The following is a 19,143-nucleotide window of genomic DNA, read 5'->3' as shown; positions in this document are numbered from 1 at the left end:
AGAGAAAAAAAACCCTCACGCCGCAACTAGAGAGAAGCCCGTGCACCGCAACCAAACATCCCGCATGCCTCAACGAAGATCCCTTGTGCCACAACTAAGACCCAATGCAGCCAATAAATAAATAAATAAACAAAAAATAAATAAATAAATAAGTCTTTAAAAAAAAAAACTACATGCACCTATAAATTTTAAAAGTACAAGTAGGATTAAATGTAAATTACATTCCCCCATCCCCTACCTCACCCTTAGTCCACCTCCCCAGTTGATGCCTCTAGGCAGATTGATCCCTAAATCAAACAGTTTTTCATTTAAAGTACCATAGCTGCTGATTATAAATGAAAAGATTAGAAAGTATATCCAACTGGCTCACATAAGAAGGTATATACACATAAAGAGTCTACTATAAAAATTTCTCCCTTCAGCTCCCTTTCTAAGAGGTCCATAATCTCTCCAGTGATTTTTATTTCAGGAAGGGTATACTAACATCTATTTTCAAAAGTAAAAATCTGTGACTTCCCTGGTGGCGCAGTGGTTAAGAATCTGCCCGCCAATGGAGGGGACATGGGTTTGGGACATGTCGCACAGCAACTAAGTCTGTGTGCCAAAGCTACTGAGCCCACGCGCCTAGAGCCCATGCTCCACAACAAGAGAAGCCACTATAATAAGAAGCCCACGCACCGCAACAGAGTAGCCCCCGCTCGCCGCAACCAGAGAAAGCCCGTGCACAGCAACGAAGACCCAACACAGCCAAAAATAAATAAATTTATTTACTTCAAAAAAAAAAGTAAAAATTTGTTACTTCTCCTTCAGGAAAATAAGCAAATATCTACTGTGACAGAATAATGGTAAGAGGGGGAAAAATGAATTACCCACAGGATAGTAAGGAGGGTGATATAAAAGAAGATGACACATACCTGAATTACTATATATTTTAAAAGTGCTTCAAGAAAATAGCTTGTTAGATCTTCTTGTCCTTTATCTCCTGATTGTGGGGGGACAAGCGGAGTGATTTCTTCTATAGTGACTTGAGCTATCCGAAGACAAAAGAAAAGTTTAGTATAATTACAAAACAAATTTAACAATATGATAATATGGCCCAAATAAAATTTAACTACAAAACAGATAAGCAAAGAATACTGCTTGAAAACATTCTGATGATTGAAATTTGAAATAAATCTGAGGTCATCCTGATAGCCCATCACAAAAACCATAAACTTTAATAATCAACTGTTTCATGAACCCTTGATCGAGGAAATGTGACACAGAGATGGACAGATATTGAGGGATTAAGAGTGAATAATGTCTCACCTGAAAAAGAATTGCTCGTGATATTTTAAAATTCAGATTAAGAGTGTCCACTATAAAATTCCATAAATGTGATGAGAAACATTAATAATAATGTGCTTATTCATCAATTAAAGAACAACCTGATTACTCTAGGTAATGACCATGCTTACTCTTTAAGGTAGCCCCTTTATTCAAAGGATGAAATACTAATTCCCTCTCAGAAAGAAAGAGAAGTTAGCATCTTAGTTTCTTGATTATGAAAGCCCACTTGTAAAATAAGAAACTTTCACATTTTTAGACTTTTCACATATTCAAAAACACTGATTATAACAAAAGCAAATTCAAGAAAATCAACCCACAACTAGCTAAATTTTCTTAAATATTTCCCAGGCAACACAATCAGTACCTGGTTTAGCATAGGCAGGTCCTTAAACCTATTTCCCAGTAAACAGCAGCCAAGTAATTAAGCCCAAAGAGATGGATTTTTTTTTAGTCCTCTTTGCACAAAGTAAAACATACTTGTATGTCAATGTACATCCAAATTAACTCAAGGATACAAGCTGATACATGAAAATTCAAAATTAAAGATAAATGTAAAATGGCCTGTATTAAACATGTTTCTAATACTTTGATATCAGGGGTCTTGCAGGCCCTAGTGAGAAAGCCCCTCCCAGAGCTAGCTAATTCCTAGAGAAAACTATGGGCCAGAGAGTTTGCCTTTCATATGCAAAGCAAACAACTCAGAGCCCGTATCTCTACCACTTCCTCTGCAGGGCTCTCACACTCAGGGTTACTTACTAGTTCCCTAACCTAATGACCCCCAGGGCTAAGTACCAGACAATCAGAGACAACCCCTATGCCCCAGAGCCTGCTAAAATTATCCAAATTAGCCAGTTTTCAACTTGCTCACCCTGCTTCACACATTCCCGCCTGCAGAAACCACAAAAGGGCTCTTGCCCATGATACCCACCCCTACCCTCAAGCCCCCGCCACGTCCGACTAACCCTGGTGCTTCCCTGTGTGGCCACCCTCCCTGGTGTGGCACACCCGCTCCTCCTGGGAACATGAGTAACAAACTATCTTTTTAATGGCAATCATCTCCTGATCTGTTGGTCTCATTATACCTGGATGATAAAACCTACATGTTATTTTTTTAATTTTTATTTACTTTTTTACTGAAGTATAATTTACATACATTATACAAGTTTCAGGCATATGACATAATGATTCAACATTTGTATGCACTGCAAAATGATCACCCCAATCTGTGACCATACAAAATTACAAAAAAAAATGTTTCTTGTGATAAGAACTTCTAATATTTATTTTCTTAGCAACTTTCAAAGTTGCAAAATATTATCAACTACAGTCCCCATGCTGTACATTACATCCCTGTGACTTATTTACTTTAAGACTATAAGTTTGTACCTCTTGATCCCCTTCACCCATTTTGCCCACCCTCAACTCCTACCCCCCATCCCTCTGGCAACCACCAATCCCTTCTCTGTATCTGTGAGTTTGGTTTTATAAAACCTACATTTAAAAACCTGGCCTTGGATTATTCAGTTAAAAATGTACAGGGACTTCCCTGGTGGCACAGTGGTTAAGAATTCACCTGCCAATGCAGGGGACATGGGTTTGAGCCCTGGTCCGGGAAGATCCAACATGTCATGGAGCAACTAAGCCCATGCGCCACAACTACTGAGCCTGTGCTCTAGAGCCCACGAGCCACAACTACTGAGTCTGCGTGCCACAACTACTGAAGCCTGCGTGCGTAGAGCCCGTGCTCCCCAAAAAGAGAAGCCACCGCAAGGAAGAGCAGCCCCCGCTCGACACAACTAGAGAAAGCCCACGCACAGCAACGAAGACCCAATGCAGCCAAAAATAAATAAATAAAATAATTTTGTTTTAAAAGGTACAGACATTTAAAAATATCTATTACAAACTACACAGAAATTTTTAAATTAATGATGGAAAAGATCTTATGACTCTTACTTTCTTGAAGGTTGAGTGGAGGATTAATGAGATTATCTAAAGTTCGAGGTCCATATTCAGATTGTGGTGCTGAAAATCCAGGGATTAAACATGAAAACATCCAAAGCTGTTCTTTGCTACAGTTATTCTGAAGAGCTTGCAACCATAATAAGAAAAGGCGAACACCTTCCCGCCTAATCTAAAATGAAATAAAATGAAAAACAGTATTTTTATTTAAAATGGAAATACTTTGTTCCCTTCAGGCCAAAATTCTCTAGAAGATGATTACCGAATGATACTCTGCAAAGGAGAGGAAGAAAAGGAAGGAAGGAGGGAGATAGAGAATTATAACCATGACAATTTACTGAACTCTCATTATTTATAAATCTAAATTTATGGATTTTGAACAAAATAACTTAGTCTCTAACTATTTAAAGCCATCAGGTAATCTATTTATGCTATAATTTCCATTTGTAAAAAGTCAAAATCATTTCCTTATTTACTTCCCTCCTTCCCATCATCACCACTCTAATCTAAGAAGCAAGGAGAGAGGGCAATGACTATTCCTGGCTATAATAAGTTTGGTAAAAGGAGGAATGGTCATGGGGATCCTGATACACTGCTAACTCAATGCTCTTGACCTTAAAAAGATTATCAGTCTGAAATTATCTCATTTACTTAATTTGCTTCCAAAGGGCAAAGCAGGAATTCTGGCCTATTACTGTATTTTTAAGCTACTAGAACAACGCCCCATACACAGAAAATACATATTTAAATCAAGGGAATGCTCTTCCAGGAAGAGAAGAGGAGAAGATAGAAACTTCAAATCTCCCAGTAAAACACAAGGTTCTTCAGTAACCTAACCTCACTGGTAGCTTTGCAAACAGCCACTGCCAAAGCTATTCAACTGCTGCCACCCTCACAGTTTAGTTAGAAACAGGACAAAGATGTAGGAAAGCTTATCCCTTATGTACTGCTATACCCAAGCCTTGACACCAAAAGTACCTACTATATGAGACTTTTATCCAACCTATACCAAGATGCTTTTGGACTGGGTAGCTTTTCTTACCACAGCACAATGAGATAATGAAAAGGGGGGAAAAAAAAGAAACAAAACCATTTTTTAATAGATGCCCCACTTCCCTCTACATCTAACAATAGCTATGATAAAATGAAGAATAATTTGTTGAATGGATAAATAATTTTTGTCTTCTGGGGACCACAGAGCAAAGTACAGTCATCCCTCGGTATCTAGGGGGATGTTGCTTCCAGGACCTCCCCCACCATGGACACCAAAATCAGCAGACGCTGAAGTCCCTTACATGGAACTGGCATGGATGGCATGGACGTGGAACCCATGGATATGGATAGGTGACTGTATTTCTGCTGAATGAGTCCATGCAGTGGTAAAACTACAAAAGTTTTTCAAGAGCCTGGTCAGCCTCATGCGTACTGACTATGTTGCTGTTTTTTAAGTGAATTCACTTCGATTAAGGGAACTGAAGATTATTCAAAATTGTTTAGGAAAAAGTTGATGTAGGCAGTATAGCAATTGACTGAATGCTTTACTCAGTTTTTAAAAAGAAATATAATTACATTATACCTTCAAGGAGTTTCCTGTGTGTAGTAGTTTCTTTAAAATCAATCCTGAAAAGAAAACATGATTTTAAACATTCATATCTTACTTGTTTCTAAATGTCAGAGTTCTCGGTCAGACTTGAAAACACTTTAAAAACAAGTCTTTGGCAACCTCCAAATTATTCTTGGTGACCTGAACATCCCTCTGGCCATAATCTTGGGACAGAAGGGCATATAAAAAGTCACCTTTTTTAACACATGGTTTATTGCAATTAAACATGATTTATCCTATCAAAACAAACCCTAAACCCAAAATTGCACGTAAGACAACAATCTACGTGTATCTTTTACTTAGACTAAGAACATAATTAAATAATTTCTCCATCACTAATAGAAATAAAAACCACTGTAAAAATTTCCATTTAGTTAACCACATGAACATCTATAACTCTAGTATTTCTTAGCAAATATTTCCATTGTACTAATTTTCCTTTTCAAAATACTCAAAACGATCTTTAATAGTCTTTTTTCTTTTGAATTATACAATATTTCAAATCTACAATAAAATAATGAAATAACATTCACAGACATCCAGATGTCCACCATTTGGTCTGAACAAATCTAAACACAGTCCCATGTTTCCTATAATTTCAAAATTTCACTTATTTACATTTTCTATAATGTTTCATGTAACACTACAAGCATCATTGAAGCCACCTGTGAACCCATCCTGAGTCATTTTCCTCCTTCCTTCCCCAGAGGAAACCATTATCCAGATTTTGGTATTAATAATTCCCAAAAATATTTTATGTTATTACTACTTATTTATAAATCCATAAAATATTTGGAATTAGTTTCTATGTTTAAAACTTATACCAGTAACAAAATTTCCTCCACAGCTATTTGTTCTAATCTTGCATTTTTATTCTTTCTAGTAACATCAGAATTATATATATAACATATATTTATATGTATGAAATACATATATAATATATATATTTACATATACAGAAGCGTATGAGATTATTGTGATAACACATTGTTGGCAACACAAAACACTGGCAGATGCTCTAATATTTGCCAGTCTGAGTGTTACATATCTCAGTAATGTCATTTGATGTTTCCTAATGACACTGAACATTTTTTCATTTGGCTGCTCAAGTTTCTGCAAATTGCCTGTCATATCCTTTGCATATTTTTAAACTGGGTTATTTTGTTTTGTTTTGTTTAATATAAGAGTTCCTTACACACATTGGCTACTAATTCTATGTTAGGTCTATGAATTGGAAATGTATTCTTGACTGGGATGGTAGTATCATCTGACGTACAAAATTTTTAAATTTCAATATAGTCAATTCACCAATGTTTTTCTTTATGTGTACTTACTGTGTCTAAAGAAATACTTCCCTACTTTAAAGTTATGAAGATAAACCAAAGAGTCTCATCAAAAAGTTTTAAAGTGTTGTTTTTCATATTTAAGTCCTGAAATCCATCAGAAATTTATTTGTGTGTGGCAATAACAGAATTTCCCCTCCCCAACCAACTGTAGTACCTTTTCAGATTTTATAATGAAATGAAATGCTGTCTCAATCATATTTCAAGTTTCCATATATAAGCCTAGGTCTTTGGCTGGCCTTAATGTCCTTTTCCATTAGTCTACTTGTCCATCTCTGTCATACCAATGATACTGTCTTAATTATATTATAACTTTATAATACATCTTGTTATTGGTTATAGTAATATTCAACAACACCATCTTCTCTCTCCCATTTGTTATTCTTCCAAGTTGCTTTGGCTTTGATTTTCCATACAAATTTTAGGATAAACTTGTTGGGCTACAATAAAAAGTCACTACAGGAATTCTGGATGAGAACTGTTATCTTTATACCATCAAGCCTATCATCCATGAATAATGTATAAGATTCCATTTTTTCGAGTTCTTTCTTGTTCTTCAATAATCACTTCATTGTCATAAATTAATCTAATATTTAAAATGACTATGGAATACACATTCTCAAGCATACTGGAACATTCTCCAGGAGAGACTATATTCTGGGTCATGAAATGTCTCAAAAATTTTTTAAAGATTATGATCATATAAAGCATATTTTCTGGCCACAAAGGAATTAAGTTAGAAATCACAACAGAAAGAAATCTGTGATACCATCAAATATTTGAAAACAAAGACACTCTTAAATAAGTTATGGATCAAAGAGATCAAAAGGGACATCAAAAAAATATTTTCAACTGAATAAAAATGAAAACACAACATACTAAAACTTATGGGATAAGCTAAAAGCAAAGCTTACAGGGAAGTTTGTTGCCTTGGATGCCTATATCAGAAAAGAAGAAAGGTATTAATATTCTAGACTTCCACCTTAAAAAAATACATATAGACAAGCAAATTAAACCCAAAGCAAGCAAGATTTTTTAAAATATAAAAGATTAGAATGGAAATCAATGAAATAGGAAGCAGAAAAAGACTAGAGAAAATCAACAATACCAAAGTTAGTTCTTTGAAATGACCAACATTAACGACAAATGCTTAGCTAGACAAGTCAATAAAATAAAAGAGACACAAATTACCAAATTCAGAAATGAAAGAGGGGACATCACTACTGACCCTATAGGAATGAAAAGGATTATTATAAAAGAGTAACTTGAACAACTTTACACCAACAAATTAGGCAGTGTTAATGAAATAGACAAATTCCTAGAAAGATACAAATTATCCAAACTGACTCAAAAAAGGAATATAAAGCAGCAATTACAAATCTCCACATAAAGAAAAGCCCAACTCTAAATGGCTTTACTTGTGAATTCTATCAAATATTTTAAAACGATGTAGTATCAATTGTTCACAAACTCTTTCAGAAAATAAAGGAGGGAACACTTCCCAATCTATGTACATGGCTTTTATTATCTTGATAATAAAGCCAGACAAAGACCTCACAAAAGAACAATACAGTGTTCAATATCCCTCATAAACATAGAGGTAAAAATCTTTAATAAATTATTAGCAAACTAAAATTAGCAATATAATAAAAAGACTATATAGAAATGGTAACCAATTGGGATTTACCTCAGGGATGCAAAGTCGGTTTAACATTTGAAAAGCAATTCGTGAAATACACAATATTAATAGAATAAATGACAAAACCACTAATAATGCTGCCTATGATCATGTCAATAGAAGAAAAAGCATCTGACAAAATACAATGCCCATGCATGATTAAAAACCCTCATCAAAACAGGATAGAAGAGAACTTCAACTTGATAAACAGTATCTATAAAAATAGCTAACATCGCCAGGTAAGAATGATCTTCAGGAAGGAATGAAGAAGAAAACAAAGGGTTTGAGAATTACACAGGATGGAACTTAAATACTTATTTATATGTGAAATAGGATTCTGCATTGAATCTAGATTCTGCCAGGACATATGTGTGATCCTGAGGAATCACTTAACTTCCCTGAGCCTCAGTTTCCTCAAATACATAGTAAGTGAAAATAAAATAAAAAAAAAAAATAGCTAACATCATACATAATGGTGAAAGACTGAATGCTTTCTCCTTTACATCAGGAATAATATAAGGATGTCTACTTTTACCACTTTTATTCACTAGTGTACTAGAGGAACAATAAACAAAAAAGAAATAAGAAATTAAAGGCACCAGATTAAAAATTTTAAAGTAAAACTATATTTGCAGTTGACATGATCCTATACGTAGAAAATCAAAAGGAATCTACAATAAAACAAATAAAATAAACAAGTTATAATAAACTAGAAACAATGCAAATGTCCATTAATTGGTGAGTAAATAAACAAAATATGGTATATCCATACAACAGAATATTAGACAATACAAAGGAATGCTTATATATGCTATAATATGGAAAAAAAATATATGCTAAGTGAAGGAGGCCAGATGTAAACTACTACAAATTGTATGATTTCATTTACATGAAATGTCCAAAAAAGACAAATTTATTGAAGACAGAAAGCAGATTGGTGGTGGCAAAGGCAACTGACTGTAAATGGGCTCAAAGAACTATTTTAGGGTAATGGCAATGTTCTAAAACTAGACTGGGGTGACTCTAAATATTTACTAAAAAATAATAAATTATTTATTTAAATGAGAGATTTTTATCTAAGTAAATTATACCTCATAAAAGCTACTTTTAAAAAATCAACTAGAGTCACTGATTTATTTTTCTATATATACAAGACAAAAAAGAAAGGAAACAGAGTTTTAGGATTCTCTGGGTGACAAAGAAAGGTGACCATTTATGTATTGTCTCAAGTTGGACATTTACTAGAATATTATTAAGCATGAGAACCAGATAGCACAAAGGTCATTTAGAAATAGAAGACTACATTCCTCAGCAGATAGAATAACTTTAGAAGTTCCGCTGTTTCAAAAAAGTTTCTTCCCAGACAACCTTCAAGGACATTTTAATGATTATGAAATAAAAAATAGGATTTCACTGTTCTGTTGAGCACCTTATCATGTGATTATTAGCAATTCACATATCTTCTTTGGTGTGATAACTATGCAAATATTTTCCCTATTTAAAAAATTAATTTGTCTTATTATTGAGTTGCCAGAGTTCTTTATGTATTAAGGGTACAGCATTTTTAGTCTTAAGCTTTATCTAAAAAGTTTATTCTAAAAGGCTTTATTTTTTAGAATTTTGTGGTTTTTTTAGCCCCTACATCAATATCCATCCTATATGTCCAGAGTTCCTTTTGTTTCTAGAACTGCTAATTGGGATGACTTACAGTTTCAAAGCCTCAGAAATTTCATTTGCTATAACTAAGAACTGTAGGTTCTAAATAAATATATGACTCTTTTTTAAGAGAAAAAAATACAATTTTTACAAATGAATACAAGGCCTGTAACATTCTACTTCAACAATGTAGATGTGGTGGCCATCTGTATATTCACCACAAGAGAAGGGTCATGAGAATCACTACCAATCAGCCCTGTCATCATTAAGACACTGAACCAAAGCCAGAAATTGCCTACCTACAGATTCCTCTTTCAACCAAGGGGGAAAAAATGTCTTGCAATGAGAGCTCAAGAGTCCTGTGGTGATGCTATGATTGTTAAAGAAACAGACTCCAAGCCAGCAAGCATGCTGGCTTAGCTCCTGGTAAGATGAAGTCTATAACCTCCTGCCTACTTGGTCTTTCACAGTAATACACAGCAGGGTTGTGTATTTTTTCTTTCCCCTTTTTCCTTTCAGCTTCATTTCATGATCTGGGAAGCTCTACTTCGTCTCTTCAAGCAGTAAGCTTAAACCCAGTTCCCTCCTTTTTTATTAATACACTGCTTGCTTTCAAACCTGGAACCCATGGCTTTCACTCTACGTGGCAGTTTGTTACCTTCTCTTCCATTTTTGATTACAGAATGTTTATTCTGATGCTAAGTCTGCTTTTATTTTTTTGGTTTTATAGTTTCATCATCATTGCTAACATATTCAGAGTAAATGAAGAGGTGGATCAAAGAAATTTAATATGCCACTTTTATTGGAAATCCTTCATGTATGTTTTTATCTTACATTCCCAGTAAGCCTAGTTCTGTATTCTTTATTTTGTTTTTACTAAAGCATAAACTATGAACTCATTTCAAATAATGACCAACCCATTAAAGAATATTTTCATGTATTATCATTTATTTCAAATATGAAATACATATTTAAATTACTTACCAATACTATGAAACTGCCATCGCTGATGAATTCTTTCTGGAAGAAGTTGTAAAATTTTCTAAAAATCAATATGAATAAAACAAAGAAAAGTATGAAAAGCAAGTAACACGTCCTCATTTTGAGCAATGTGAAAAATTAAACAAAGAGCTTACACAAAGCCTTTAAGAGTTTCTTACATAGAAGACAGTATTACAAATACAAAATAGTCTTTGAGCTAATCTGATGGTACTGGCACTACTTTAGGGCCGGCATACTGATTAGTATTTGAGAACCCCAGAAAACAACAAGCTATACTAACAAAGACTTGGAACAGGAAATTAATGAAATTTATCTTTTACTATGATGTGAAAAGTAAGTATACTTCTCTTTAGTGGATAAATACTAACTTTAATATATATATATATATTTTTAACATCTTTATTGGATTATAATTGCTTTACAATGGTGTGTTAGTTTCTGCTTTATAACAAAGTGAATCAGCTATACATATACATATATCCGCATATCTCCTCCCTCTTGCATCTCCCTCCCACCCTCCCTATCCCACCCCCTAGGTGGTCACAAAGCACCGAGCTGATCTCCCTGTGCTGTGCAGCTGCTTCCCACTAGCTATCTATTTTACATTTGGTAGTATACTTTTAAATGCTCATTTACTATTCTTAGAATTTCTGCATTGTGGATACTACTGATATGTTTTAAATTCTTTTAGATATTAATATTTGTGAAGTTTTCTCTCCAAGCAGTTTTTTTTTTTAAATAAATTTATTTATTTACTTCTGACTGCACTGGGTCTCTGTTGCTGCAGGCAGGCTTTCTCTAGTTGTGGCAAGTGGGGTCTACTCTTTGTTGCGGTGCACGGGCTTCTCATAGTGGTGACTTCTCTTGTTGCGGAGCACAGGCTCTAGGTGCCCAGGCTTCAGCAGTTGTGGCATGCGGGCTCAGTAGTTGTGGCTCACAGGCTCTAGAGCGCAGGCTCAGTAGTTGTGGCACACAGGGTTAGCTGCTCCACGGCATGTGGGATCTTCCCAGACTAGGGCTCGAACCCATGCCCCCTGCATTGGCAGGCGGATTCTTAACCACTGCACCACCAGGGAAGCCCGGTCTCCAAGCATTTCTTTCTCTTACTTTGATAAATCCTACAGGGAAAATATTTTGCTTCCACAAAAATCCTATCAAATACTTGTACTAAATTAATTCACGTGAACCCAAAGATACTTCTATGTTATGATGGCTATGGGTATGAGAACAAAATTTTAAGATTCAGGAGCCCTATAGTTAACCTAACACATACAGACTTCCACAAGTTGGGAATAAACACTTTTTACATATAATACTTTCAAAATTTTGTCTTTATTTTCCTTTATATATTGCACCTGCGTGGATTATTCTAGTTCAACAGCTGCCTTATTATGCTGCTGAACTATGTTCTCAACACTCATCTGCTTGCTGAATGACATTTGTGTGCGTTTGTTATTATTGCAGCTCTATTATAATTATTTAGAATCACCATTAATTGAATGTTCATAAGGACCAAACACTAGACACTTTATGTAATGATATCTCATTAATCCTCACAACCATCCTAAAAGGAGTGTTCATTGATCTCATTTGAAAAATAAAGAAATGGGTCAAGTAATGTGCTTAGGTTAGAAAGAGGAAAAACGGAGTTTCCAACTTCCATATGCCTATTTCCAAAACTTTGCTTTTATACTATTATGTTCAAAGAACAGTATGCATGTTTTTACACTTCTCTATCTTCCTTTTGATATAATCTTCTTTAGTCCCTCTCATATAAGAGGATGATGAAGAAATTATAAAGTTCTTCACAGATAGATGCTATTCCCACACGAGATACATAAACTTCTTCACCTCTGCCCTCCTATTTCTCTCATACTTAGCCAACAACTGTATAATTATATTTATGGTGGTGTGGAAAGAGATAAAATTATAGAAAATTAAAAAGACAAGTTTGTGAACCACTCGAAAGTACTCCTAAATTATCACTATTATAGTTTAGATTTAATCTCATACAAAATGTAAATTTAAATATATTCATCTTTTTTATTCAGTCATATAAAGATGAAAGAAATCATGTATACTATTAACTACACAGAAGAAAGCAGAATATAAATCCTATGTCATACTGATATTACATAATGATGCTTTTTATTCCAGAAAAAGGAAATCATTTTATTTATAATTTTTTTAAAAAATCATCATTAGTCTCTAAAGGTGGAGGTCAGATATTACTGTCCCCATTATAAGTAGAAAAACATCAGCACACAGGTTAAATATTTTTTCCAAAAGATAAAAATCCTATATCTAACATCTCTTTTCCTAATGAAATTTAGCGACTGATTACAAACATTTCTGTTCAAAAAGTAACAAATGATCAGTATATATTACATACAGGAAAATAAGTATTATTTTTTAACAGAAGAAATATTCTGAAAGAGTTTCTATTAACTAGTCAATCATCTCAGTTTCCTGAATATAGGGCAAGCATGAATGTCTGAAGGAACACTTGCCAGGAATTATCATCTTGCTTTCTCTGTACATACTTTTACTCTTTCTCAAAATATTCATGTTTTAATATTTCCCTTGTAAACAGTTCATGCAAACACCTGGGGAGGTAAATATAAGCAAATTCCTCAGGGTTAACAACTAATGAAAATTAACTGCAGAACAGGTACCAACACCAGTTGCTTCTGTCTGGAACTCTTAAAAAAAAAAAAAAAAACTTTCTTTTTTCAGCTGTGACTAACTCAGCAACTAAGAGAGAGATCAAATTCTTCAATTCTTCTAAACCATACTAAAATAGTCAACATAAAAAATAGTGAATTATCTTTAATTAGCAGTAGATAGAATAGTTCAATCTTTAGAAACTGATTTCTAAATTCTTTACTATGCTTTTCAAGACACAAGGTCTAATCCTGACTTTCTCCAGTTCTCTAAAATTCTCAATAAAGATCAGAATACTCCTATCACTATTTGATTTGAAAGACAGAATGAAGAGCATGGGGTTATTTGAAAAGCATGTGTGTCCCTCATTTTTATCATTGTGCCAAAAATGAAACAAATTTTAGCAGAGTATCAAATGTTGTTGCTTCCTTCTGTTTATTTAGCAATAAAAATGTGTCCCACCCCAATCCAAAGCAAATGCAGTAGAACAACAATTTATAAAATATTTAAAACTATTTTATATAAGTTTTCAATGAAAAGCAGTTAAAGCAGAAAACTCCTTAGGTATGTAACAGTTCTATGAATTTACCCTCTCAAGTAATAATGTTTTGTTGTTGTTGTTTTTTAATTCTCCATTTGTGTAAATCTCCCAGAAATTAAAATTTTCATGTTTGCAAACACAGTGAATATTGTACCAACTGTGGTATCAAATCCATAAAAACATAATTTTATCTGTACCTAAAAATAATATGTGTACCTCAGAAAATAATTAAGAATTAAGTCAGTTATATTTTTAGGTTAAAACGTGCAATTAAGTTTTTGAAAAGCATGGTAGATTCACAGTGTTTGTTAATATTCAATATATTCCTTTGTATATTCCAAAAATTAATTTTGGAAAAAAAGTTACATTGGCAGGTACTTACCTCAAAAATAAAAAGTATAGCATCCAATTCCTCCCTTTGAGACTTGTGACCTAAAACATTTTTATAGAAAAATATTTTAAACATTATCATTTTGTCCTCAATGTCAACAACCACTTAAAAAGCTTAAAATATTTCAAGCACTGAAGTTTTTTTTCTCATTGATTCTTTAATAAAATGTTTAAAGTATATTCTGTTCAATGTATAGACAATATCATAGCATCTCTCTCTACTCTTTTTAGACAGCTAAATTTAGATTCTACAGATTTATGTCTAAAAACAAATCATAATATATTGTGGAGAACTCTAAATGAACTCTAAAAATGAATTTATGAAAATGACTGCTCAAACCTGACATATGCCCCTAGGGCAGAGCAAAGGTGAGAAAACAAGTAAACCTGACCAGAGAAAAAAGAAATCTAAGCCTTCTCAAAATAATAAGGATATTACTACTAACCCATAGTGTGAGAGGGGTGTTCTACAAGCTGTCTAACAAAAAGCAGTGAAATAATACTAAAATTCCAATGTCCAAGAGTATATTTTTAAGTGAATGTTTATGACAATTATTTGAAACATCAACATAAGCCAAGACTGATTTTAACATCTTACCTTTCTGTTTAAGACTAGCTTCAATGGTAACAAAATTCTCAAAAAACACATAATATATATGTGAAAAATGTTGGTCAAAAAACTGTTTAAGATCGATGGACTCTGCATTCTCTGAAAAATAAATGAAAACAGTTTTTAGTGATTACTATTTATATCATGTTCAGCAAGTATTTATTGTGGCATGTTTCCTTCAAAAATGCCAAAGAACTGCTCTTAGAATTCTATTAAAATATTTAAGAGATGTGTTTATATATTTATATCCTTGTTCTCACAACTTTAGCTTTTAAAGATTTTAATTTTAAAAACTGGTCAAATCAGGTTATCATAATCTTTGTTTACTAAAAGAAAACAATGCCTCAGAAAGTTTTATCCAAAATCATTAAAAAAGAAGTCAAGTTCTATTTTCAATTCACAGCTATGCTCTCCTAACTTTTCCCCCAAGACAGTTAAAAATCGGTATTTCTAAGAGTAATAATACATGTCTAAAATACATTTACTTTAAATATCTAACAATAGGCTTTGCAAACAGGCACTTAAGTATTATAAAACTCAGGTAATACTGTTCTCTAAGAACTGTCAGTATAGTCCAAGGCAGAGAAACTGAACATTTAACTGTATGCAGAGCAGAAAGTGTTGGGTACTAACACAAAATTACTTTCAAAACTCAATGAGGGGTGAAGGTGGGGAAAGAACAAATGCCTGACAGAGAATGTATTATCTGAAAAGACCTCTATGGACAGGAAGGACTTTGGACATAAAGTGGCGGGTTTGAATGAGAAAGACATTCTCGGCATAAACAAAGACATTGAAGTGAGGAAAGCAGGATAGGATGCAGAAAAATAATTCATTTCGGCTAGCTTTGAGCATTTTGATAAAAATAAAATAGAAAAAGTATCCTTGATATGTCAAAAAATATCATAAGTGCAAACTAAGGAAATGGGATTTATTATTTAAAGCAAGATATCTACATCGTAGGTGTATATGTACTTATGCATTTTATTGTTTGGCTTATTTTCGGGGGGGTGAGAAAGTTGGGGAAAAGGGAATTAAGAACTTTTACTTTATATACTTCCTACTACTCAAATTCCTTTACAAAAAGCACGTCTCTTTTATAATAAACAAATTTGAAAAAAGCAACTGGAAGAACAAAGATTTTTTTGAACCTGGGAGTAAAATGAATAAACTACTAACTGCTGATAAACTCAAGTTAAACATCAATTAATTTCTTGGAATGCTCTAAGGCTGAATGGAAGATTTCAGAATAAAGTTAAATAGTAACAACATACAGACAGCACTTTAAACTCTGGTGTATTATCTTACCCTATGAATATTCATAAATCTTTAATGACATCTCATCTATGGAATTTTCCAAGACTGTTTCCCTTTTGTTTTGCCCTCCCCAAGGAAGGAATGGATGTCCTCTCCTCTCTATTCCCTTGTGTTCTCTACATTTCTCTCTCATGGAAGTAATTACGTCTCAAGTGTTTCCTTGTCTTTTTTCCAGGACTAGTCTATAGTTTCTTTAGGATAGAAAGTGTGTCTACCTTAGTATTTCCAAAACCTAAGCACAGTGCTGAGCACATATGTACTCAAATGTGTTTTATTATTAATCAAATAAATTATTTTAATGTTATTGTATTCATTTCGTAGCTTGGAAATTTTTATCTTGGAAAAGACTGCATAACCTACTGACAGGCAAAATAGCACTGCTTCATCTTGACTGGAATTAGAACACCCAGATTCCATTCCTACCTGTAACACTATCTGTGTACATTTTCACAGAACTAGGGGAAAAAACAATAATAATGGCTAACACAAACAATGTTTTCTATATGCCAGAAACTCTTCTAAGTCCTTTATAGAAATTAATTCCTAAAGTCCTCAGAACAACACTATGAAATAAGTACTACTATTATCCCTAACTCTAAAGATGAGAAAACAAGTATAGAGAGTTTAAGTGATTCAGTTAGTAAGAAACAGAGTCATGGATTTAAACTCCACACAGTCTGGATTTAGTGTCCATGCTCTTAACCTCTATGTTATTCAGCTTCCAGTGTAATATTGATACATCTATAAGAAAAATAAGAAAAGAACACTAGTAGTTTATCTGTTATCTGCCTGTAAGAAGATAAGAATAACTGTCATTGAATACTAGTTAAACATATTTTAGAGACTACCAAAATAAAACACATATACTGAGATAAACAGGAGAAGTATTCTGTTTTCCCCACTGAGTAGTTTGAAGTAACAAAGAACTATGAAATGAGAATGAAATAGACTGCTAAAATTACCGCTGAAATTCCTGAAATTAATGTTTCAAACAAAACTAATGTCCCAGGGGAAAGAAGAAAATGAGAACAATAACAAAGCAAAACAAAAAAGTCAAAACAAAACAAAAGCAAACATGAATCAACTCAAGATTTTGCAACATAAATTTAGGAGCCAAGATAGTCTCTCTCAATTTCCTTCCCATGGTACAGCATGTTACACAAAGCCTGGAAACTACATACTTGCTAATAAAAAATACTGCATCAAAATTAGGTCAATTTGTTTTTTACTCTGTATCTATTTGTAATGAACTAGTTAGCAAATAAAAACTCTTATAAAACATTTTTGTTCACCAATTCACAAAATTTACATAGTGGGGGAAAACTGGAAAAAACACAAAAAAGGTGGATATAAGAGAATAAGAAGGTTCACTTATTTAAAAAGAAGTCTCTCTATAAAACAGTAACACAGAAGAAAGGAAAATATAAAAGGAAGGAAATCCACAAAGAAAGAGATTATGGAAAAACTTCTACCCAATACCTTTCCCCCAAAAATGCCCCAAACCCTTTATGTTTTCTCTTTTTGTGAATGCCTCCAGTACTTTTAGTCAGCATGGCTCCTAATTATGTCACATTAGTTAGTACAACTGTCCCTCGGTATCAGCAAGTGATGGTTCCAGGAACCCATCAGATGCCAAAATTGGAGAATCCCTTATATAAAATGACACAGTATTTGCATATAACCTATGCACATCCTCCCACACACTTTACGTCACCTCTAGATTACTTATAATACCAGACACAATGTAAATGCTATGTAAATAGTTGCCTGGGTGCGGCAAATTCAAGTTCTGCTTTCTGGAATTCTCCAGAATTTTTTTTCCTGAATATTTTTGATCCAAAGTAGGTTGAATCTGAGGATGTGGACCCACCCCTCCAAAATGGAGTGCCAACTGTATCATTCTCTTACAGATACTGGATGCTCTTTGGGAGCAGAAAGCATGCCTTAGCTTCTTTTACCTTTCTAATTTTTTCAAAATTTTAATCTGAGGAAGTGCTTTGCATAGTGCTAAACTGATGGTTGGCACTTAAAAAAAGTTTAAGCATTCAAAAACTTCCCCCATTTTTAGAAATACTTCTGTTTGATTTGTAATGTTTGTAAATTAGTATTTCCTTTAAAAAATCAAATAAACATTTCAACCACAAATTAAGACTGAAGTTTCTGAGGTTTTAAAAAAACTTATTCAGGCTTAGGACTGCTTTGAAGACCTTTGGGAATACTAACCTTAAGTAGCAAAACAGTTCTAGACTTCATTTAGTATTCACAAATAAAATTTCAGATGTCTCTAGGATCTTTTTATGAATAAGCTTCAAGAAGCTAATTACTTCCTACTACTACTAAGTACTTCCTACTACATCTTTTGAAGACATCTAAGCTCTGTAACAAATCTATAATTAAAAATTACAAAATTCAGAAGGCTAGTTTACCTGACCTTAAATTTCAGACACCTGTACTAAATACTTCCCTAGAAAAGTTATCACATAACCCACGCTAGATGACCAAAAATTCAACAAATTTTGCAATACCATCATTCTTCTTCCTCATCTATAAAAAAAAAAAAGCCACCATTTAGAACTTTTCCTCAAATGATGGCATTATAATACACTAATCTGTGAAGTGTATCACAAGTAATCTGCTCCTGATAATAAAGCACTGAACAATGCAAATTATTGCCTTAAAATAATCAATAATAATGAGGACTGATCCAACAATACAGTGAATAACACAAAAAACTCTAATTGCAGAGACACAGAAATGCTGGATAAAAACAAATAATACAAGCTCAAAAAAAAAAAAGGAAGAGGAGAAGGAGTAGAAGTGAAGAAAAGAGAGTAAGTAGGGGGCTTCCCTGGTGGCGCAGTGGTTGAGAGTCCGCCTGCCGATGCAGGGGACACGGGTTCGTGTCCTGGAGCGGCTGGGCCCGTGAGCCAATGCCACTGAGCCTGCGCGTCCAGAGCCTGTGCTCCGCAACGGGAGAGGCCACAACAGTGAGAGGCCCGTGTACCGCAAAAAAAAAAAAAAAAAAAAAAAAGAGTAAGTAGGAAAGGAGGA

General features: G+C 33.7%; 1 protein-coding gene across 6 annotated transcripts in view; it reads right to left on the bottom strand.

Annotated features, from left to right (window-relative positions):
• RALGAPA1 (Ral GTPase activating protein catalytic subunit alpha 1) overlaps positions 1-19,143 on the bottom strand; it is a 221,418-nt gene that overhangs the window by 161,161 nt on the left and 41,114 nt on the right. For all 6 annotated transcript variants that reach the window (XM_079912214.1, XM_079912215.1, XM_079912219.1 and 3 more), the window contains exons 2-7: positions 14,764-14,874; positions 14,158-14,207; positions 10,553-10,610; positions 4,865-4,908; positions 3,283-3,460; positions 915-1,030 (exon numbers count right to left, since the gene is read on the bottom strand). In XM_079912214.1, coding sequence (XP_079768340.1) covers positions 915-1,030; positions 3,283-3,460; positions 4,865-4,908; positions 10,553-10,610; positions 14,158-14,207; positions 14,764-14,874 — 557 coding nt within the window. The remainder of the gene's footprint in view (positions 1-914; positions 1,031-3,282; positions 3,461-4,864; positions 4,909-10,552; positions 10,611-14,157; positions 14,208-14,763; positions 14,875-19,143) is intronic.

Source organism: Stenella coeruleoalba (genome assembly GCF_951394435.1).
Source record: "Stenella coeruleoalba genome assembly, chromosome: 2".
Lineage (NCBI taxonomy): Eukaryota > Metazoa > Chordata > Mammalia > Artiodactyla > Delphinidae > Stenella > Stenella coeruleoalba.
This window is presented reverse-complemented; position numbering and strand designations above follow the sequence as displayed.